The 25,000-nt window shown below is 50.1% G+C and overlaps 1 protein-coding gene across 9 annotated transcripts in view; it reads right to left on the reverse strand.

The window, feature by feature from the left end:
* Ptpmeg2 (Protein tyrosine phosphatase Meg2) overlaps positions 1-25,000 on the reverse strand; it is a 161,606-nt gene that overhangs the window by 51,706 nt on the left and 84,900 nt on the right. Inside the window, exons 1-2 of one of the 9 annotated variants that reach the window (XM_086540101.1) lie at positions 16,654-16,803; positions 7,381-7,648 (exon numbers count right to left, since the gene is read on the reverse strand). The exons of 7 other annotated variants lie outside the window; for them this stretch is intronic. In XM_086540101.1, the coding sequence (XP_086396227.1) occupies positions 7,381-7,416 (36 nt within the window). In that variant the 5' untranslated portion in view covers positions 7,417-7,648; positions 16,654-16,803. Of the gene's footprint in view, positions 1-7,380; positions 7,649-16,234; positions 16,292-16,653; positions 16,804-25,000 lie in introns of those variants that run through there. One more of the 9 variants, XM_086540102.1, reaches the window with a different exon arrangement.

Below are 25,000 nucleotides of genomic sequence, written 5' to 3' on the forward strand. Positions count from 1 at the left end.
GAATAAATAAAAATAAACATACACAAGAGACTATCTACAATCCCGACAACGGAAAAAACAATTTCACAGCAAACGGGACGACGCCCATCTCTCAAAAACCACAGCGACACCTTCAAACCCACCCGTCAATCACCCCGGAGTATCTTCGTTCAGAGGGAAAGATGAAAAAAAGGGAATACTCACCAAGCAATAAGCATGTGACGGACTCTCACGCCACGGGTTTGTTCAGTCACACTCGGACACACAAGCGCACACACAAAGTAAGCAGCACACACAGACCACACTCGCCCTCACACTCACACATACAGTTACACTCACATTTACCCTCACACTCATACTCACACACACTCACTCTCACATTCACATTATCCTATCCATCCGGTATTCCTTTGCGTCATAACTCATCCTTTCTTTTTGTAACCCCCCCCCCCATTCTCAATCTAGAAAGGGTACCACAAGAAAACCCTCCCGATCACCGCCCCCCCCCCCCGGTGAAACTCATTCATCTAGCATGTGGGTCACAAAAGCCCACAACAACACAGAAGCCTTTAAAACACTTCCCTTCATTTCCCGCTGCCCTACCCCTCACTCTCTCCATGTCTGCCCTCGTCCACCCCCTCCTCCTCCTCCTTTAGTCCATCTCCTGCCTCCTCCTCCTCCTCCTCCTCCTTTACTCCTCCTCCGTTTCAATCCACACCGCGGATGCCATTAGACTTCCGCTCGGTGCCCTCAGTTGTGGCACTCGGTCTCGGATGACTGACTCGTTCATAGAGGTTTCGTCACATTTCGTTCACAGCGACCCCGACCTGATATGTAACACTCGTGTGCACAGATACACAAACGCACGCATTCAATACAGTGTAAGTACAATTAATCGTTAGCGTATAAATTCTTTCACACAGCACTGAACAGTAATAAATATAGCTATGGCTATGAGTGAATGCCTCACACAAACACTAATACATCAGTTAAGATTAAGAAAGTGTTTGAAATTCAAGCGCAAAAAAAACTCGACTTTGTTCTACTTATCTAAATATCGAATGGACTATATCGCAAGTCGTCTTCACCCGCTCGCCCGCCCGCCAGCCCGCCCACCAGCCTGTCCACCCCTTCTTCTCTCAGTAAACGCAAAGTTATATTCCACAACCAAAGCTGTTTGAGCAACTTACAACCATTCACTCTTCCTGTCGTAAAAGTCTCTAAGACATCCGGCTTTAATCTTTTAATGACTCATAACAATCTGTTCCTGCTAAGCTCCCTGGCTCTGTGCCCCCCTGTGCCCCCCCACTCTTCTCTCTCCCTCCCTCCTTCCCTCCCTCCCTCCCTCTCTTTTTCTCTTTCTCCCTCCCTCTCTCCCTCCCTCCTTCCCTCCCTCTCTCCCTCCCTCCCTCCCTCCCTCTCTTTTTCTCTTTCTCCCTCCCTCTCTCCCTCCCTCCCTCCCCTTCTCATCCGGTTTTTCGTCCCTCCTCCTCCCTGCCTCTCCCTCGCCCCACCCAGTTTCCGGACAGATTCTCCAAAATCCCCGGCCATGAATCGGGTGTCTGACGCGTAAAATAAAATCTGCAGCACTTGCATAAGTGGTAATACTGCACTTCGACATCGACATGCCGCCGCCGCCGCCGCTGCCGCCGCTGCCACAACCTTATCCTTTATCTCGATATTTCCGGCTTTTTTCTCGCAACCGCCATGCTCAAGTACAAATTCTTGCTGGAAGGAGAATCCCAGGCTCAAAATTGCCTTGCAACATCGTCTCGTTACCCCAAGACTGCTCTACGTATCTCAAATGGAAAGGAAGTTGATCCCTGTCCGTTCGTCCACATGCCCGCTTGCCCGTGTGTCTCTTAGGTTGAGTGTTGAAATCACAACTTATCTGCGATCAATCATTCCGGCGACGACCTGGAAAAACGGCAGGACATGGGAGCTTGCCCCTGGTCCCGGCGGCAACACAAAGCCACCACCGCTTGCCTCAGGGCCTAAAGCAGAGGACTGGGGAGAAGTGACCACGGGGAGGAGGGGAGGGGCTCTACCGGATGTGGGGTGGCTTCAAGCAGAGAGGCAAACGAGAGGGGGGCAGTGCCACGCAGTGCCACGCAGTGCCAACCTCGCCCGGATGTTGATGGCGACGGCATTCCTACCCTGAGGGGTGCGAAATGAATGTCAAGAAGTCGGCGCTGGGAGAGGAAGGGCTCGAGGAAGAGGAAATTCAAGAGAAAGATTTCGAGGAGCGGGAGGAGGAAGGAGCCAAAGAACAAAATTCTGAAACACTCAACAGCGTAGGCGAGGATAGGCGAAGGCCCAGCTCAGCTCCAAGGATGAGGGAGGGAAGGGATAATCAGGACGGTTGCGAAGGGCGGAAGTGGCCACCCTGCTAACCTCTTTCCCCAGCCCTCGGCTCCCCTTCCCTTTGCTACTCGCTCTCCATCTCCCCTCCCTCTCCTTTCCACTCCTCCCCTCTTCTCTTCTCACCCTTCCTGTTTCCTTCTCCCTTCTCCCCTCTTTCACCTCCCCCCTGCCCCTACCCCCTCCCCAGTGGGAGGGGGTAGGGTCCCGGCCTGGCTCTCTCGCATGTAACGAACGCCAATAAATCTTGGAAGAGAAAACACGCCGTCGAGAGGGAGAAGAAAGACTAAAAACAATAAAACGCTAAAGGATCCCCCCCTCCACCACAAAAAAAAAAAAATATATATATATATATATACATATATATATGGCAAACCTCGCCCAGTTCCGGTGTGCAAGGTTAAATATAGGATAAACAAAAAAGATTTTGAATACGATGTACCCCCTCCCCTATCCACTCCATTCCCAACTGCCATCCGACATTTAAATACACATCACAAAAGCTAAAACAATGTCACAGCTGACTCGAAACGTCACCCTGCAAATGCAATTGCGATAATGCAGCCCGGCGGCCCAACCAAGGCCATTACGCCGTTTTCAGTGGCGGAGCCCTTGCAATAATGAGCTCACACCAGCCGGAGTGCGCTACTTACTACATGGTCTTTGCATGATTAACCGCACCCAACGCCCATGAAAGTCAGGGCGGGGAAGACTATCGAATTACGCCAACGGGATAAACACCGCTCTGGCCAATAATAAGAGAAAAGAGGGGCAAGATCCCGTTAGAGCGGACGAGACCCACAGCCAATGCTTCTGATAACAAGCCATTCCGCTGGGAGCGCCTTGTTTCTGTTTCAGATTTTACTTACGTGAGAGTGAGTGAGTGAGTGAGTGAGTGAGTGAGTGAGTGAGTGAGTGAGTGAGTGAGTGAGTGAGTGAGTGAGTGAGTGAGTGAGTGAGTGAGTGAGTGAGTGAGTGAGTGAGTGGGTGAGTGGGTGAGTGAGTGAGTGTGTGTGTGTGTGTGTGTGTGTGTGTGTGTGTGTGTGTGTGTGTGTGTGTGTGTGTGTGTGTGTGTGTGTGTGTGTGTGTGTGTGTGCGCGCGCGCGTGCGTGCGTACGTACAAGTGTCTCAGTATGTGCACGCACGTGCAAGCCGACCTGATCCGCCTCCTTTGACCCCTACCACCTGACCCTATCCGCATCTGTCCCATCCTCGCATCCCACAGCACCTGTTCGCCGTGCCATCGACGTGACAGCACCAGATCCCCCCGATGAAATTCACTCCTTCAGTCTTGAATCCTCACCATTCCTCCGGCACCCCCTGTCAACTCGTTTTCTAGCGCGCAAGAGAAAACGATCTGCAAATGTGTTTTCGTTCGTGGTTGATCTGGGGCAGTGGCCGTGACCTGACCTCGGAATGACCCGCGGTGACCGCGCCAGAAACCGTGAACATGACCCCACCGGAAGGACCCACAGCGGGGGAGGGGCGGGTTAAAGGGGGAAAAGCAAATCAAATAGAGGAGGAGGCGGGGAAGGAACTAGGAGGAGAGAAGAGGAAACAGAAGAAGGCGGGCGATGGGAGAGGGAATGAGAGGGGAAATAGAGGAGTAGATAGATAGAGACAAGGGAGAGGGATGGGGAATGAGGGAGAGTGTAGAGGAAGAGGAGATATTAATTGTGAGGCAGGAGGGATAGGTAAGGGGAAGCAAGAGACTGCAAGGAAAGGAGAGGAGAGAACGGAAGGTAAAAAAGAGCAAGACCAGAGAAATGGAACAATAACTGACCAGCCTCACTTAAAATGTCCCTTGTGTTTTGATGCACTGTGTTGTGGTAGTCAGGTCACGACCCCATTGAGGGGTCCTTTTTATCCCAGATAATAAGCCTCCTCCCGCATTCTCTCTTTCTCTGCGTGTGTGTGTCCCTCGTAAAGGCCTTCCTGAGTCGTACACAATGGTGCCCTCGAGTCGTCCTTCTTCCCGACGGCGCAGTTTCCATTCTTTCGACTGGACACTAAGCAAATATCCCGTCCCGCCCCGACTCGGAACGGCAGGATAACTTTAAAGGGGGGGATCGAAGCCAGTGACATCAGTAAATTCGTGTTCTGGTGGTGGAAGTCCAGCGATCAACAACCGTCGATGCACAGTTGCTACAGAGCCAAACTCGACCAAGTCCCTCATCGAAATGAAAGGAATCCTCATCATTTCAAGAACTAAAAAAAAAAAAAAAATCCAGGTTCACCCGTCACCATACAAACATCACACCGTAATGACAGCTGATTTCCACGACCCCAATTCATAATACTGATCACGCGTGCTCGTGTCGATCACCTCGGATGAACCTCCCTTGAACACGACGTCGTGGTGATTCCATATTGCAAGTGTATGTCGACGCGTTCCCAGAGATAGCGAGGGGAGCTGGGAGGGAGAGAGAAGGACAGCGAGGAAGGGAGGTAAAGGAGGGAGGGAGGGAGGAGGGAGAGAGGGAGAGAGGGAGGGAGAGAGGGAGGGAGGGAGAGGGATGGAGAGGGAGAGGGAGGGAGGGAGGGAGGGAGGGAGGGAGAGGGAGAGGGAGAGGGAGAGAGAGAGAGAGAGAGAGAGAGAGGGAGAGGGAGAGGGAGAGAGAGAGAGGACGGAGGGAGAGAGAGGACGGAGGGAGAGAGAGGGGGAGGGAGAAAGAGAGGGGGAGGGAGAAAGAGAGGGGGTGGGCAATAAAATGGAATGCGGGAAAAAAATCCAGATAATATTTCGACGAAAACATTGGCAACCGGACACCGCAGGAGAGATTTGGGCGTAGGATTTCTTGCACGTAGGATTTCCCTAATCTTTATTTCTCAACAAGCTAATCAAAGGCTGACGCGCCTGACCGACCTACCAGCCGGCCTGCCGATTCCGCCGCCTGAGTCAGCCCTCAGGCGCACGAGGGAAGGTAAATCACGAATCCCGAACTTGCCTCTCAAACCTTCTCGATCACGCATCCCGATAGGAAGGTTTTCGTTGACCCGCCTCTTGCTTGCTTGCTTGCTTGCTTGCTTGCTTGCTTGCTTACTTGTTTCCTTCCTACCTTCATTCCCTCCCTCACCCCTTCCAAAACTCCTTCCCTCCCTCCTTACCTCCTTTCCACAATCCTCTATTTTTCCATCCCTCCGTCTCTTTCCCCATCCCTTTTACTTTCTTGACACTCCCCTTCGAGCTACCATCTTACATAAAACGTCGACACCTACTTTCCCATCCCTCTCCATCCCTCCCTTCCCCTTCCTTCCATCCTTCTCCATCACCCCCGGCCCACTCTCTCCCCTCCTCCACCCGCGGCGCCTGGCAAAGTCATCAGGGGTCGCGTCTCAATTCAGGAGAACTTCGGCTTCGCCACCTGACCCGCGAGTGACGACGACTCGCATGGAGGAAGGGCCGAGGCGAGGGAGTAGCTTTGGGAACTGGAAATAAAGGGGGGAGGGGAATGTAAAGAAGAGGGGGGGGTGAGTAAGGTTAGAGGGGAGAGAATGTGGAAGGAGGAGGAGAAAGAGAGGGAGAGGGAGACTGATGGGGAAGGAGTAAGGAGGAGAGAGAGAGGGATGGAACGAGGGAGAGGGACGGAAGGTAGGTGTAGAAAGGAAGGGAGAGGGAGAGGGAGAGAGGGAGAAGAAGAGAGAGAGCCTAACCAAATAAAAAAGTGAGCAAGTGTGCGGCGATGGCAGTTGCGACAGGTCAGGGCGAAGGATAGCGTCTGGCGGCCCTGTCTCGAGCGCTGCGCCAATAATTAGGACATCTGCTCAGGTCTACGGAGCCGCCCCCTACAACACTCCCCCCCCCCCTAAAAAAATTAAGGATCCCAAAGAGGTCGTTCTCCTCCTCATCTACTTCTTTCGCCCTTGACTCTATTATTTAGATGACACACTTGTAATTAGCGCCAAAAACGTTCTTCGTGGCGAATTCAAGTTCTCGGCTTTCCCGTGGAGATTATAGACAAGCTATCTTTATCGTACAGGAAAAATGGCTCATATGGAACATACTTTGTTCAGTGTAAGACCATTACAAAAAAAATCATTATATACTTGGGGTGAGAGTATGAGTGTGAGTGTTTTTGTCTTTCTGTATGTGAATCTGGCTGTTACGTACACCCTCTGTAAATACACCCACACATACAGCTGACGCCAACTCCAGTTCCCACGCAACACCGCCCGAAAGACAATAGAGTGTGAAACCAGAATGGGCGTGAGTTGTCACCACTATTGTGCAGGCATCCGGGCTAGGGTATTGGGAAAGCGAGAGGGAGGAGGAAGGTGTGTTTGTATTATATGTGGGGGAGGGAGGGGGTCCGACGGGAACAGTAACGACTAGACCAACCCTCCCCGCCCTCCGGAAATGTCCATATAGCCCCCATCCCTAAGACCCCCCAACTCCATCTCCCTCCCACTCCCACCCAGATCCCGGCCCCGGAGGCTACTGGAAACTGCCGGGTCCTATTAAGCACAGTAGCCGTAAATTATCTTGTCTGCGCCAATTAGTCACTCTCAGGAACCCATGGAGTGCATGGGAAAGCAGCCTCCACGCAAACACACACACACAGGAAGTACCCTGAGACGGAGTTCAACTGCTGACCATAAATTCCAATGTGTCCCCGTTTGCACATCCGGCTGCTTTTGGACAAAGAGTGCACGTGTAGAACCTACTAGAAAAAAACGACAACAAATATCCGCCTTTAATCCAGATATCACCGGCGCCGGCATTGCAACGTGGCAAGGGATCGATGCGCTTGACGTGATTAGTGTGATAATTCCATCCAATCTGCCATTCCTGAATTTCTCCGGGTTGTCAATCCCATCCGGCGTTCATACGAATTAACACATAACTAAATGACTGAGACAGTGAAGGTGACAAAAGCCGCTGGTAAAGGCGACGCCCATTGGAGCCCCCTACGCCAGGAAGCAGGCAGACCGTGCAGGTCTTCACCATTTGAAAACAGTAATGCACGTAAGAGGCAAAGACCGGTCAGGGTCCGCGCCGCAGCGACATCGAGGCTCGGCCGGGTGCCTTGATTCACTCACCTGAAGGAAGCAGTCCATGGCGCCGCACAGCACCATCCTGGGCGCTTTATCGTCGAAGATGCGCGAAGAGGAAGAGGAGATTCCTCTAGGGGGAAGTGGGCGTGGCTATGCCGGCGATTGTCAACATAGACACGTGGAGTCTCTTATCTCTCACCACTTATCGATTTGTTTGTTTGTTTTCACACTCGTTCAATCACTCGCATCACATTTTAATCTACCTTTATGGTCGACTGATCCAGTTATCTGTTCACACCTGGCTGGATCGCAACTTTATAAAAAAAAAAAAAGACAAAGAATACAAAATTTGAGTCAAACGCATCAGCACTCGAAGGGAAAACATACCTGGGCCTGCAGAACAGCCCACAGCCTAACTCATTGACCAAAGCTTTGTGATGCTCCGAGCGAGCAGACGCGACGTGCGTCCAACACGATGTATGAAAGTTCGCCGCCTAATAAGAGCGGCGACGGCGGCCGACCGCAGCACATGCACCAGCGCCATTAGCCGACCAAGCAGCCGACGGGTTTCATCTCTAAACATTTCCTTATTACCCGACAGCGCCGAGCGGGCGGAAGCATCGGAGAAAACGCCACGCAGCCTCACCGACAGACACAGAGATAAATTGTTCACAAAAAGAAATGTAATCTGATTCGCGCTCGCAGCTGATCATACGTTGCGGAGGTTAAGGCATGGGGGAAGAGGGGGAGGAGGGAGGGAGGAGGGGAGAGGGTGGGAGACCTACCCCCATCCCCTATCCTCCTCTCACCCTACCCCCATCCCCTATCCTCCTCTCACCCTACCCCCATCCCCTATCCTCCTCTCACCCTACCCCCATCCCCTATCCTCCTCTCACCCTACCCCCATCCCCTATCCTCCTCTCACCCTACCCCCATCCCCTATCCTCCTCTCACCCTACCCCCATCCCCTATCCTCCTCTCACCCTACCCCCATCCCCTATCCTCCTCTCACCCTACCCCCATCCCCTATCCTCCTCTCACCCTACCCCCATCCCCTATCCTCCTCTCACCCTACCCCCATCCCCTATCCTCCTCTCTCCCTACCCCCATCCCCTTTCCTCCTCTCACCCTACCCCCAGCCCCTATCCTCCTCTCACCCTACCCCCATCCCCTATCCTCCTCTCACCCTACCCCCATCCCCTATCCTCCTCTCACCCTACCCCCATCCCCTATCCTCCTCTCACCCTACCCCCATCCCCTATCCTCCTCTCACCCTACCCCCATCCCCTATCCTCCTCTCACCCTACCCCCATCCCCTATCCTCCTCTCACCCTACCCCCATCCCCTATCCTCCTCTCACCCTACCCCCATCCCCTATCCTCCTCTCACCCTACCCCCATCCCCTATCCTCCTCTCACCCTACCCCCATCCCCTATCCTCCTCTCACCCTACCCCCATCCCCTATCCTCCTCTCACCCTACCCCCATCCCCTATCCTCCTCTCACCCTACCCCCATCCCCTATCCTCCTCTCACCCTACCCCCATCCCCTATCCTCCTCTCACCCTACCCCCATCCCCTATCCTCCTCTCACCCTACCCCCATCCCCTATCCTCCTCTCACCCTACCCCCATCCCCTATCCTCCTCTCACCCTACCCCCATCCCCTATCCTCCTCTCACCCTACCCCCATCCCCTATCCTCCTCTCACCCTACCCCCATCCCCTATCCTCCTCTCACCCTACCCCCATCCCCTATCCTCCTCTCACCCTACCCCCATCCCCTATCCTCCTCTCACCCTACCCCCATCCCCTATCCTCCTCTCACCCTACCCCCATCCCCTATCCTCCTCTCACCCTACCCCCATCCCCTATCCTCCTCTCACCCTACCCCCATCCCCTATCCTCCTCTCACCCTACCCCCATCCCCTATCCTCCTCTCACCCTACCCCCATCCCCTATCCTCCTCTCACCCTACCCCCATCCCCTATCCTCCTCTCACCCTACCCCCATCCCCTATCCTCCTCTCACCCTACCCCCATCCCCTATCCTCCTCTCACCCTACCCCCATCCCCTATCCTCCTCTCACCCTACCCCCATCCCCTATCCTCCTCTCACCCTACCCCCATCCCCTATCCTCCTCTCACCCTACCCCCATCCCCTATCCTCCTCTCACCCTACCCCCATCCCCTATCCTCCTCTCACCCTACCCCCATCCCCTATCCTCCTCTCACCCTACCCCCATCCCCTATCCTCCTCTCACCCTACCCCCATCCCCTATCCTCCTCTCACCCTACCCCCATCCCCTATCCTCCTCTCACCCTACCCCCATCCCCTATCCTCCTCTCACCCTACCCCCATCCCCTATCCTCCTCTCACCCTACCCCCATCCCCTATCCTCCTCTCACCCTACCCCCATCCCCTATCCTCCTCTCACCCTACCCCCATCCCCTATCCTCCTCTCACCCTACCCCCATCCCCTATCCTCCTCTCACCCTACCCCCATCCCCTATCCTCCTCTCACCCTACCCCCATCCCCTATCCTCCTCTCACCCTACCCCCATCCCCTATCCTCCTCTCACCCTACCCCCATCCCCTATCCTCCTCTCACCCTACCCCCATCCCCTATCCTCCTCTCACCCTACCCCCATCCCCTCTCCTCCTCTCACCCTACCCCCATCCCCTATCCTCCTCTCCCCCTTTACCTTCCCCTCCCCTCCTCCCCTCCTCCCACATTCCCCACTTTCTTCTACCCTACTCCTATCCCCCTATCCTCCTCTCACCCTACCCCCATCCCCTATCCTCCTCTCCCCTACTCCCCCTTCCCCCCTCCCCCCCTAAAACCCACCCTCGCCCTCCTAAAACACCGCCCTCACGCAAGACTCCATTAACGCCCCATTCAAACCTCACAGCCTAACACCCATCATCACCAGGATCGCCCTTATTCTCTATCCTACACCTCTACTCCTCCTTTCCATCTTCCTTTTTTTCTTTTCTTTTCTTTAAACGGTCCTCCGGCACCTTGGCGAGTTGTGAAAGACCGTGAGAGCGCAGATGGGAAGGGGGCAGGGGGGGGGGGCGGTATAATGAGAGAAAGTTGGGTCTTGACGACGAAGGAGCGAGACCCTTCTCCACCGTACAAACACGCCGCCGACAAGGGAACACATTGTTATCATTACTATTACTATCACAGTCAATACTATTATCATCATCAATTCATTACCATTTTAATTAGTATTACTATTATAATTTCTATCATTACTAACGTTATCATAATCATAACCATTATGATTATCAGTCTTGCTATAATTATAGTAACCATAATCATAAACATTACGGAACCAAGTATAACTTTTATTATCTATGGTAGAACGTTTTTGATAGCACTTAGCTATTTCCTTTAAGTATACAGTGTATACATATATTATATATATATATATATATATATATATATATATATTATATATATATATTATCTATATATATATATATACATATATATAGTATTTTATATATATAATATATATATATACAATATGGGTATATGACTATAGGTAGGGTTGGGAGTGGTATGTATGTGATATAGTGTACGGTATGAGTATGTACAAAATTATGATACTATCATGTATGTGTACATATATATATATATATATAGTATATATATATATATATGTGCAGTGTTATATATATATCTATATATTATATGGTGGGATGCATATATGGTCGGTGAAGATAGATGTATGGTATATATGTACTGTGTGTATGATATGCTGGGTGGTGTATATGCATGTGTATGTTGGTATGTATGTATGTATGTTGTTGAATGTATGTATGTATGTATGTATGTATGTATGTATGTATGTTATGGCGTGTATGTATGCGTGGATGTATGTATGCGGTGTATGTATGTGTGTATGTATGTATGTTTATGGTTTGTATGTGGTGTCATGAATATGTGTATGTATTGCGTGGATGTGTGTATGCATATGTGTATGTATGTGTTGTATTGCATATGTGTATGTATGTGAATGTGTTGTATGTATGTGTTGTCTTGCACGCTCTGTGTATGTAATTTTGTATGTATGTTTGTATTGGTGGTATATCATGTATGTATGTATGTTTATGTATATCTGTATGTATGTATGTATGTATATTACACACACATATGATAAATGTATGTTTTTATATGCTACTGTTGTTGTATGTTGTAGTATATTAACACACACATTATTTATATATTTAGATAATTTATAAATATATATATTGTATATATATATATAGTGTATATCTGTATGTATGTGTGTGTGTATACACACCACATTTCTATTATATTATATATATATATATATATTCTATATATATATCTATATTATATAGTTATTTGGGGGTGTGCTGTGTGTGTGTGTGTAGTGTGTATGTGCAGTATGTGTGTGTGTATGTGTATGTGTATGCTGTATTGTGGTATGCGTTGTATGTGTATATGTATATGTATATGTGTATGTGTATGGTGTTGATATGTATATGTGTGTATGTGTATGTGTATGTGTATGTGTGTGTGTGTCTGGTGTGTGTGTACTATATATATATATATATATATATATATATATATATATATATATATATATATATATATATATATGAATTTATAATATACACTCACAAACAGCACAAAAATACACACACACACACAAACATGTATCACATACACATGCCCTGTACTATAAACAAACATTAAATAATTCATTACATAATTCATTAACACTAACATATACAACATGGAAAACATTACAAATGAACCGTGAAACGCATACAAGAATTTATATAATACCACGATAATATATATAAATATATATATATATATATATCTTATATTTATATATATATTATTATATGTACAAGTACAAGTATATTTATATGTATATGTATATGTATATGTAATAGGTATAGTATATGTATAGATATAGATTTATGTACTGTATATCACTGTGTATATATATATATATAATACTTCATATATATATATATATATTTTATATATATATATATGTGTCATGTATGTATATGTGTGGTATGGGTATGCGTATATGTGTATGTGTGTGTTATATATGTCTCCTTATATATATATATATATATATATATATATATATATATTATATATATATATATATATAGATATATATTATATATATATATATATGTACCATGTCAGTTTACAGGATTCAGAAACCTACATGAGGCGACTTAAATTCTTTTTGTTTTATGGAGATATGATAAACTAGGAACGGACGCAAGTAATCCTGTTGCACTAATAATCCCCAAGCTAGCATATGCTCCAAAATACACATACTACATGACCACACAACCTCACACACACGCTTCCTCTAACGTTCTTCGACATGGTAGATGCACGCACGCATACATACACACGCACACACAAAATCATATATCAAGAACTCGTGTATTCATAGAAGGCCCAAATCTTTCCCAACAAAAGGGCCCTTTTCATTAGTAGTCGGATCCCAGCACGCGTTCTACCCGCAGCAGGTCTCCCTCGAAGCACATCTCATTTCGCGCGGTCATGGCTCCCTCTCGGTAAACACTGGCACACACAAAAGAGTTAACGGGGGCCCTTCGCACATCTCTCTCGGTCCTAGACACGTGTACGCGCTGTGCACACGTTGAGGAAATTGTGTTTGCACACTCACGTATATGTGAGTGTGCACTATCTGCAGGTATATGTAGGTATATAGTTTGTCTATCTATTTACCTATCTGGCCGCTTGCTTGCCCGCCCACCCGCCCGCCCGTCCATCCGCCCGGCACGTGTCCAGCAATGTCTGGACGAGCACGCACTCGAAATGTAAACACGGAGACATGGGTATGACTATTTACTTCCTCGTGTCCGTATTCGAGAAAACAATCTACCTGTCACTTAGGCTGCCTGGATTGCGTGGGCTTATAACGAAGCATGAGAAGAGTAGGAGGGGGGGGGGGAGAAGGGGGACGTGGAAATGTTTCGAATTAGCATAATGACTAGACCATAACTCATAGCGTTAGCCATGTGTGCGACCATTCTCTCTCCTCACCATTCTTTTTTCCTCTCTCTCCTCCCTTTTCACTCCCCTCTCCCTCTCCCTCTCCCTCTCCTTCCCCCTCTCCCCCATCCACTTCCAAACCCACCAGCTGATGGCAAGGGATGTGTGTCACTGAGAGAGTTGCGGCAAGAAAGCGAAAATGCAATGACGCGGCCATCATCTGCCTCAAGATCGGAAAAATGCCACCCCCTCCCCTCCCCTCCCCTGCATAATATATTAATAGTATAAAAATGTAAACTGCGCCCCTCCCCCATTCTGCTTAATAGAATAAATAAACACACAAACAAATAAAACGAAAGATTAAAAATAAAAAAGTCGAGCAGGAGGAGGCGGGCAGCGGCGGTGTAGAGAAGGAAGAAACCATAAGGAGATAATAAAACGAAGGAGATAATAAAACGAAGGATATTAACGAGAGAAAAAAAACGAAGAACACGGGGTCAAAAAGATGAACAAGTGAACAAAAAAAACAAAAAACAGGGAAAAAAAGAACAGATAAAAAAGAAAGAACAAGAAAGTAAAAGGAAGAACAAGAACAAGAACAAGAAAAATAAAAACAAAAGAAATACAAGAACAAAATGAAACCATAGAACAACCACCACCTTTCCCCCCCCCACCCCCTTTTCCGTAAGGTGCGAGCGAATTAAGTGGATTACCAATTGGAAATCAGACTGTTCGATTCCAATCCCATTTCCCTCGTCCAATTAAGCGCCCCGTGTGTCATCGAGGCGGGAAGTCAAGGGCTGATGATAGGTGGTGAAGGGGGGGGGGAGGAAGAAGGAGAGATAAAGGGAAGGAGAGAGAGAGGGGACAAGAAAGAGGGAGAAAAGGGGAAGGGAAAAGAAGAAGTCGGAGGGGGAGAGGAGACTCCAGGGGGGGGGTGGGGGGGGGTGGGGGGTGGGGGGGGGGGGGTGGTAGTATATATATATATGGGGCCACACCCACCAACCCTCCGGAAGGGGGGCGGGGGGGGGGGTGGGGGTGGGGGGGGGTGTAGGGGGGGGGGAGGAGAGGAGAGAAGAGGGAGGGGTAAAATAATGAAATCAAATATTTTGAGAGAGAGAGAGATGGGGGAGTGGTGGGGAGAGGGAGGTAGAGGGAAGGGGAGAGGAAGAGAGAAGAGAGGGAAAGGAAAGGAGAGAGGGAGAGAGAAGAGGTGGAGAGGGAAGAGAGGGAAAGGAAAGGAGAGAAGGAGAGAGAAGAGGTGGAGAGGGAAGAGAGGGAAAGGAAAGGAGAGAGGGAGAGAGATAAAGCGAGCGGGGGTCCAGGAGAAGTGTAGAAAACCAGACGTCAAGGCCTACAGCCTGGGTCAGGTCGTGTCAGGTCGGAGCGCGATGTACGTCAACGAGGAGACGCAGAATAAAAGCTACAAAGCTCTCCCTCTCTCGGCCGCCAGTCGACCGCACACTCGCCAGCACACGCACGCGTCTGCAATCCGTAGTCGCTCACGGTCAGCGGCGCCGGGGAATAACGCAACTCCCGACGCAATCGCGCCAACGGTGGATATGCAACAGCCCATCCGCCGTCCAGCGACACGGATCTAGCGTCTGTTTAACGGACCAAAAAGACGGAATCCCACACACACATTCTTGATTTCCCTATCCGTCTATCATTCTATCAGTCTACCTATCGATCATATCAATCTTTTTCTTTCTTTCGCTCTCTATCTCTCTCTCTCTCTCTCTCTCTCTCTCTCTCTCTCTCTCTCTCTCTCTCTCTCTCTCTCTCTCTCTCTCTCTCTCTCTCTCACACACACACACACACACACACACACACACACACACACACACACACACACACACACACACACACACACACACACACACACACACAAACATAAACATAAACACAAACACGCACACAAACACATACACACGCACACATACACATACTCATGCACACGCACACATACACATACACATAAATATATACATACACACACGCACACACAAAAAGCACCGTAATACATTATTACGTGCGGCTGTCTCGAATCTAAATGTACTTAGGTTTCCGTTACTCAGCTACTGGAATCGATCTTCGTTCCATGTCTCTTCACACCCGCCCCCGCCCCCGCCCCCTGGCCACCTGGCATGAGTTACCTGTATGGATTTACTTCTGTAACTGATTTCGCCCCTTGGACCGTTGGCCTTTATTTGTGAATTATTTTTGTCTCGGGAAATTCCTTTTGACTTCAACCCTTCCCTCCCCCTACGCCCTCTATACCACACACCACACCCACCACTTATAGGAATCTTTCGCGTAATATAATATTTTCCCCCTAAGTTTAAAGTCGTTTTAACGTCACTTAGCGGCGCCCTCCTCGTGACCCAAGAACTACCACGAGCCAAATTTCGGCGACGCCCTGTGCTCACGCCTCTCGTTCGCGCATAATCTTTCTCTTTATCTGACTTTCACCTCCTCCCACATCCTGCTGCCGTATGCAAGGGCGGCCTTGCATTCGGGAACCAAAAGGCAAAACTACGCACAAAGAGCAGTCGCGTTGTTGACGTTTCTTCCTGTCGCATGATCGTGATTTTATATTCGAACTGGACAGCAATAGTAAACCTGCTCATCAACTGTCTTCTGCGAATACTTCAGCTCACTATCATAATTGTCTCCACTGCCTACCAGTACAAGCCATTTCTTCTTTGTTTGAACTTTGAATACCACTCACTCGAGTTTCACCATACGTCTTCACCATCACTCTCGGATCATCGGCACACTCTGACATATCAGATTACCACAGCCACGTCTAATCACAATGCCCCGCCGTCCCCGTCACATCGCTCGCCCTCGCCTCCTACAGACGTACAGCAGGAACAGCGAGCCACGCCGCAGGCCAGATGTTCGCCCGAGAGAGGCATATTGCAATACGACGCCAACTTTGCACGACTTCATTAAATCAAGGTTTCGTTATCGAAGCTCCGTCGGGGGGATATCCGCCCGCGGGAGTGAAGTCTCCAAAGCGTAATTTCCGCGGCGGTGACGGAGGGAGCTTTGGCGTGTTCGCAAGGGCCCGGCTGAGCTTGTCGGTCAGCTTGTTGGGCTTCGTACATCCGGCTGGCTCGTTGCGACCGCCTATCGCTGACCCGAGCATGGGAAAACACTTGCTTAGTTCACTTCACTCCTCACTACGTAAAGAACGCACACACCGAGTCTGAGTTTCAGAGGTTCTCATTCGAAGTTCAAGACACAAAAGCACTCGCAACACCCGAAGGCGAAATCACTCACAAATAAGCCACCAACACGAGCTGCGACTAAAACACAGCGAGCGCAGAGCAGCACCGGCGGTCTGAGAGAGCGCGGCAAGAGAGCGGAGAGTAGTCGCGACGGGGAGTGACCAGCTCACGCTCGCCGCCACGCTGTGACTGGTCTACCTAGCGCCTTCCCCTACCCTGCCTTCCTTCCCTCATCCTCCTCGCCCTGCCCACCCCTCCCTCCCTCCCTCCCTTCCTCCCTCTCACCGCCCCTCCACCCCATCTGGCTAGGGGGAGGGGGTTAAGGACCATGTTTGCTATGAAGTTTTGCAGAGAGGGAAAAATGGGTGGAGAGAGAGAGAGAGGGGGGGAGAGGGAGAGGAAGAGGGAGAGATAGAGATGATGGAGAGAGAGAGAGGGGAGAGGGAGAGGAAGAGGGAGAGATAGAGATGATGGAGAGAGAGAGAGAGAGAGAGAGAGAGAGAGGGAGAGAGAGAGAAAGAGAGAGAGAGAAAGAGAAAGAGAAAGAGAAAGAGAAAGAGAGAGGGAGAGGGAGGGGAGAGGAGAGGGAGAGAGAGTGAGAGAGGGAGAGGGAGAGGGAGAGAGGGAGAGGAAGAGGGAGAGAGAGAGATGATGGAGAGAGAGAGAGAGAGAGAGAGAGAGAGAGAGAGAGAGAGAGAGAGAGAGAGAGAGAGAGAGAGAGAGAGAGAGAGAGAGAGAGAGAGAGAGAGAGAGAGAGAGAGAGAGAGAGAGAGAGAAGGAAAGGAAGGAGGGAGAGAGGGAAAGGAAGGAGGGAGAGAGGGAGAGGGAGCGAAAGAAAGAGTCAGAAGGAGCACTAAAGATGGGCAGCACTGAAGGGCGTTTCCATGTGAAGGGAGAAAGAAAAAGACCTTTCCGCAGTAAAGGCAGCGGGACAGCCGCGCCAAAGACGTGAGGTAGATTGTAGATTGGCCGAAGACAAGGTAGAGATAAGCCCCGGCAGACATATGAAACCGAAAATAAAGAACCAAGCACTCCATAGCAGTGGTTCTGGCCTGCCTGCGAGAAAGGCACATGGCACAGGAAGGATGGAAATCGAGAAGGGGGAGGAACGGAAGGCACAAGAGAACAAGAGAGAATAACAAGAATAGAAAGGGTCCGCGAAGAATTCAGAGTGCTTTTAAAAAGGGGGTTGTTGTAAAAGGGGAGATGAGGGGGCACACCGTGGGGAGACGAGGGGGAGACGAGGGGGCACTGTGGGGAGACGAGGGGGAGACGAGGGGGCACTGTGGGGAGACGAGGGGGAGACGAGGGGGCACTGTGGGGAGACGAGGGGGTACATGAGGGGAGAGAGATGTAAGAGAGCGATGGAGACATGGAAAGGGAGGGTCGACGGAGGGAGAAAGTGGGAAGGAAAGGGGCGGGGGAAGTGGGCTGGACGAGGGTGAGTAAGAGGATAAGGGAGGGTGTGAGGGAGGGGATACAGAGAGGGTGGGCGTAAGGGGAGAGAGCGTGAAGGTAGTTGAGTGAGTGAGAAAGAGCGGGAGAGGGAGAGGGAGAGGGAGAGGGAGAGGGAGAGGGAGAGGGAGAGGGAGAGGGAGAGGGAGAGGGAGAGGGAGAGGGAGAGGGAGAGGGAGAGGGTGAAGGAGAAGGAGGAGAAGAAGGAGAAGGAGAAGGAGAAGGAGAAGGAGGAGAAGGAGAAGGAGAAGGAAAAAGAGAGAGAGAGAGAGAGAGAGAGAGAGAGAGAGAGAGAGAGAGAGAGAGAGAGAGAGAGAGAGAGAGAGAGAGAGAGAGAGAGAGAGAGAGAGAGAGACAGAAATATGTGTGTGTGTGTGGGGGGGGGGTTACGAGGGGCTGCGGGAGGAGGAGCCATATGGCGGGCCCCTCACCTGGCGTCGCGTGGTGGCACCCAAGACACGCCGCGCACCCGTTACACTTGGGAGCGAACGAAGAATCTGCATTTTATTGTCATGTGCGGAGACACTGGAAGTGGGAACAGCAGGCTGAGGAAAGTTTAATTTCGAAACTGAAGGACGGGAACGTCCTAATATATGGGGGTGTGTTTTCAATCATACTAATTGTTATCATTATCATCATCATTATTATTATTATCATCAACATTATTATGACCATTATCATTATCATTATTATTATCATTGACATTACTATTGTTATTGTTATCATAAATATCAGAAACATTAGTAATGATTATGTTTTCTTAGCTGTATCACCTTAACCCATTGCCGACGGGGGATAGATTTGCTTACACAGGCTCCAGGATGAGTTTCATTTCTGATAGAGGCAGCTTCTGCAACATAATTTGATTTTTCCCACTCCCTTTTGGTCACTCGTTGTAGAGCTAGAGACATTTTTGTATTTTGTTTTTTTGTGTGTTTTACTATTTTTAGAAATTTATATATGTCATATCACAGGCTCTATCAATTCTGCAGTTGACTAAAATTGTAGTTCAGGGTCCATATCAACTCATTTTTTTTCTTTACACTCAATGTGATAGAAGTATTACTGTTTTAGGGGGGACAAAAAAAGAACTTTATTTTTTCGTATTTCTGTGCTGTCACGAACAAACACGAAACTTATAACTATCCAAAATGAAGAGGTTGGGAAGAGGAAGGAAATTTGTGCTTTTGACAGTGAGTGCCACAATAAAAGGCATCCATACTGGCACAGGGTCACATTGTATGCATTGGGCATGGTGTGAGTCACCTTCCTCCTCTCGTTCTGTCTGCACATCTTTCATCTGCGGTACTTTAGAGCAAGAGGTCGGGAACTTGCGATGTGCTATCACTCTACAGAGATAGTGCTTGCTAGAGACCGTAGATGGGTGCCATTCAAGGCTCTCTCTCCTGCTGGTGCTAGAAGAAAGTGGTGCCATCTAGGTTTTGTAAGTGAGTTGAAAACCATTTTGCTTATTATTACGGCAGTTACAACAATTATGACTGCTATTGTCAACATCACTCACTCATTACTTATAGTACAATAAAATAACATAGTGATCCCAAATCCCCGAACGCCATGACGCCCATTGTCAGGCAAGAGGTCCTGCGTCATGTATGACAAAAAAACACGTCATCCGTCGTTAACGGGTTAAGGAGACTATTCGAATGTCTCGAATCCAGTAGTCATGGAGGACACAAACCTTCCACCTCAGAACTACCGTTCAGTCAACACATCCCACGAGTACCACCAAAGACAACCCGATGAAGCGAACCCAATCCCCAATCTTCACCACGAACGCATAACGACCCCGGACCCCCACCCCCACCTCCACCCCCACCCCCGCCCTCGTCCTCGCCCCGCCCCGCCCCCAGCCGACGCCAGACCAGGCCAGCCCGAAAGGAAGGAGCTTACGAGGCACCGACACGGCTTTCGGCAGAGGAGCACGAGGACAATGGCGATAACGACGCGGAGAAGAAGGTTCCTGCTGTAATCAGCGCTCGTAGGTTTCCAGGTGCGGAAAGTGGGAGAGGGGATGGGTTGGAAGGGCAGAGGAGGGAGGGAAGAGTGAGATAGCGGAGAGAGGGGAGGGGACAGGGGAGGGGAAAGAGAGGGGAGTGTGAGAGAAAAGGGAAGGGAGAGAAGAGTGTGAGAGGAGAGGAGAGTAGCGGAAAGGGGAGGGGGGAGAGGAGAGGAAAGAGATGGAAGAGAGAGTGGGAGGGGCACAGAAGGGAGGAGGGGGAGGAAGGAGATTGGAGGGAGGATCACGCCTATAATTAGCTTATCCTACACATAGCGGGGGGAGAATACTAAGTCCCTAGATCTCATCAACTAGCAAGATCCAATGATCCCCAGAGAAGGCGCGGCAGCCAGGAAGAGAGAGAGAGAGAACGAGTCTTTCCACCTAAGACAAATTCAAACCACAACAATGCCCCAGTCTGCTTACTCTATCTGCCTGTCTGTCTACTTGCCTGCCTCGTCTTTCTCCCTAACTCCTTTTCTCCATCAACAAGAACGTTTCCAATCGCGTATCAGACTGAAAGCATATAATATAGTAATCTTTACCTCTTTCCCCCTCCCTCGTTCCGTTTCTAGTTCCTTCCATTCCTAATTCCCTCCCTCCTTCCGTTCTCTATTGGCCTCCCTCCCTCCTCCCACCTCTCATTCCCTCTCTCTGCTCTCTATTAACCTTCCTCTAACCTTCCCTTTACATCCCCTCCCCCTCATCCACCTGTCGAGATATAAGCCGCCAACTTTTAATCACTTTTTTCTCACCCTCGCGCTCTCATCTCTCCCCTTTCATGCTCGCTTTACTCTTCTCCCGACATTGCTCTTTGTTCGCTCTGCCCTTCTCTATTCACCTGTTTACATACTTCATTGCGGATATCGATCTAATTATCTATCATTCTAAATAGCTAAACAAACTAACAAATAACTACCTGTCTACATACATCACTAGCTCTCAAATTCAACACAAACAAGCAATCATTTGTCTACATAAACACATACAAATAAGTAACTATCCCCCCCCTACACACACACACAAACAACCATCCCTCTCTCTTTATGAGCAAACACCCTCCCTCCTCTCCTCCTCCTCCTTCCCCTCCAGAGCCTCAGCCTAAACGCCGATGCTCGAGTGAAAGGAGACAGACGCCGAGCGAGAGCGAGAGGCTGAGGCTTCAAGCTGACCGGTGTGACCTATTCCAACACCATCCCCTACTCCCCCACCCTGCTACCCCTCCCCTCCTCCCGCCTGGAGAGGGTAACAGTTCGGAGGGAAGATGGGGGGGGGGGGTGATAGGGAGGGAGGGAGGGAGGGAGGGAGGGAGGGAGGAAGGGGGAGGGGGGGGATTGTAGGATGTAAACAACGCACCTGTCTTTATCCTATTAACGAGAGGGACGCCCGCGGGGAAGGGAGTGAGAGAGAAAGCGGGGGAGAGCAAGAGACAGGCTGAAGGGGGAGGGTAGGGGATATGGAAGATGATGGAGAGGGGGGTGAGGTAGAGGGGGAAGAGACAGGGAGAAGGTAGGGGTGAAATAGGGAGGGGGAGAAGGGGGCGGGGAAGAACAAGGCGTAATCGTGCCTCCGAGACTCACGTATGGAAATGAAGTGAATCTTGGGTTCATAAACAAAGTGTCTTTGTGGGACAACGAGACAAGGATCGGCCATTTGGCGGTGGCGAAGCTGTTGTCGTTGTGTTTGCGACTCTTAATGACCATCAGATTCACCACTGGCGAGGAGAGAGCGGGGACGCTAAAGAAGGAATGGGGTGAATGAAGAAAGAGGAAAACATTCCAAATGACTTTGAAAAAAAAACAAGAAAAAACATTTCAGTGTCTATCGGGGACAGCAACACGGGCAACTAATAATAATGCGACTTAAGAAATAGAGAAGGCTCTTTCAGCAGCACCAAGACCACCATCGCCACCAAAGAATAACGAATGAATAAAGACGTAAACACAGTCATTACCTCCCCCACCCCTATTCTCCTTCCGCGCCAACACCCCCTCCTCCCCAGCGCCGCCGACGACACCCGCCACAAGCACCGTTCGTTGGCGGCTAATAAAGCGCCGCGTAATTACACCGGCGATCGTTTCTACCGTCCCTCGGTGACGTCATCGGTGTCACCTCGCGCCGCCGCTAGCGTCGTCGTAGGCTGTTCCACGGCCCGTGCGCGCCTGTTGCCAATCCTTCTGCTTCTGCTTCTCCTTCTACTTCTTCTTACTGCTGCTACATTTACACTGACTATTCAAATCGTGTGTTCGCTGTCGTCGGTAACAATTCGACGATTCATGATACTTATACCTCTATTGCAACGATAGTAATAGTAACCGATATAGATAAATACGATAAATAATAGCAACAGTGATAATCATAATAAGTAAACGGAAAGAAATATCACAAGAAAAATCAAGCAAGCAACGAAGGAAGGAAGCACAAAAGAACACACGGACACATTCACAGACACAGACAGACGCCGCACTCACTCACTCAACTATGTGTCTCACACTCCACCCAAAAAGCCTCCTGGCATCACCTTCCCATTTCCAGGCCTAACTAAAGCTCATTGTGATTATTATCGTTATCAGTTTTTTTCGTGACGTCCAATCTCACTCACAATCTCACATACTCATCACTCACACCAGTAGTAATTTCATCCCATGTTTTCTTTTCCTTTACTTTCATCCTACTTCATTCAAATTTCATTTCCCTTCACCCGCCCACCCCCCCGACCCCCGCCCCCGCCCCCCGCCCGCCCTTCCCTCCCTGTGCCCCCTTACCCATGCCCCCCTCCCCCCCAAACACACACAACCGGCAAACCGATGCAATGCCGGCCGAACTAATGCTCGCTCTATCAGTTTATTCAAACACCTAAAACTTTCGTACCCAAAGCAGGATCCGACTCTAAGCCCCCCCCCACCCCCACCCCTTCAACCCTCACCCACACCTGCACTCCTCTATGACCCCCTCCCCCATTCCAGGAAAAAAAAAACACATGTAGCGTTCACATACAACTACAACTACAACTACACCCCCGCCCTCCTCAAGCCAAGGATATCAGCACCATCCGTATCCACATGATCAACAGCTCATTCGGAATCTCCATCCACATCCACATCCACATCCCTATCCACTTCCACATGTACAGCTACATTCGCATCTGCATTTACATCATCCACATCCACATCCAAACCCCCACCCCCACCAACCTTCCCACCCTCAAGATGCCAGTGCCACCCGCGTCCACATGACTAACCGCTCCCTCGGAATCCACACGGACGCCAAGGGGGGAGGGTATATACATTAGCCCTTGTTGATCTTCGTTAATTATATTTTCTCTCCCTCGCTATTTCCTCCTCCTCCAGCTGCTGAGTGTCTATACCCGAATCTATTGGTTGCTTGAGACTATTTCAGATTCTCTCTTTAGATTCCTCCTTCCATCTTTCTTGGCCTGTCTCTTCTCTTCTCTTCTTCCTTCTTTCCTCCTATATGGCCATTGTCACTATCATTACCATCATCATCATTATCATCGTCATCATCGTCATCATAACATTCATTATCATCATAATTACCATCATTATCAGCATAACCATTTTCATTATATTTATTAATGTTCCCATCTCTTTTCCTTTCCCTCTCCCTGAAATCCCTCTTCATTTTTCCCTTTCCCCCTTCCGAACCTTCCCTCCTCCTCTCCTAGCCAGCTTTCCTCCTTCCTCCTTCCTAGTCTTCCTCCCTCTTCTTTCTTAACATTCCCCCTTCTTGCCTAACCCCCCACCCCCACCCCCACCCCAAAAAAAGGAAAAGAAAAGTGCGAGAGGAAGTGGCCCGGCCCAGGTGTCCCGCGAGGGTTAAGGGAAGACACGAGGGGAGTCTACCCGAGGGAGAGTGGAAGAGGGGAAGAGAACAAGCACTCCACACACACTCACCACTGCACTCTGAGAGGAAACATCCGCTCCGAGAAGAGGGGGGGATAGGAGGAAGGGGGATGGGAGGAAGGGGGGGAGGGGAAGGAAGGAAAGAAGGAAGGAAGGAAGGAAGGAAGGAAGGAAGGATGGATGGATGGAAGGAAGGGAGGAAGGAGGGAGGGTGGGGGATTAGGGGGCAGGAAGAGGAGGGTGGAAGAATTAGGAAAAGGAGGGAGGAAGAGATTAGGGGGGAGAGGGAGGGAGGGAGGGAGGGAGGGAGGGAGGGAGGGAGGGAGGGAGGGAGGGAGGGAGGGAGGGAGGGAGGGAAGGAGGGAGGGAGGAAGGGAGGAGAGGGCGTAGAGGCCACCCTATGTGTGGAGGGGGGGGGTAGGAATGTAAGGAAGGGGGGAGGGGAGAATGAAAAGAAGAAAAAAAATAGAAATATCAGTATGCTATAGCATGAGTCGCAGAGGGTGAGCAGAGATGCGTGCAAGAGTGTGTCTGCAACGATCAACGAAACAAAGATTCCTGTCGAGCACGAGAACAGATGTCACAACGATCACTTCTGCCAATTACCCATCGATCACCGGCCTATTTCCGGCCCCGAGATGTCCGAGACGTCCCTCCTTCACCCTATTAGCGCGATCAAGGGGCGGGGGAGCGGTAGGGGGGTTGAGAGAAATTGGGAGGGGGGTAATGTGGGTAGTGAGATGGAGAGATGGGGGCAAGGGGAGAGGTGAGGGGAGAGGGAGAGGGAGAGTGAGGGGAGAGGGAGAGGTGAGGGGAGAGGGAGAGGTGAGGGGAGAGGGAGAGTGAGGGGAGAGGGAGGGAGAGGGGGAGGGGAGAGGGAGAGTGTGAGGGGAGAGGGAGAGTGTGAGGGGAGAGGGAGAGTGTGAGGGGAGAGGGAGAGTGTGAGGGGAGAGGGAGAGTGTGAGGGGAGAGGGAGAGTGTGAGGGGAGAGGGAGAGTGTGAGGGGAGAGGGAGAGTGTGAGGGGAGAGGGAGAGGTGAGGGGAGAGGGAGAGTGAGGGGAGAG

Source organism: Penaeus japonicus, unplaced genomic scaffold, assembly GCF_977035675.1.
Source record: "Penaeus japonicus unplaced genomic scaffold, GWHDUDI00000001_assembly GWHDUDI00000009, whole genome shotgun sequence".
In the NCBI taxonomy this organism is placed as follows: Eukaryota; Metazoa; Arthropoda; class Malacostraca; order Decapoda; family Penaeidae; genus Penaeus; species Penaeus japonicus.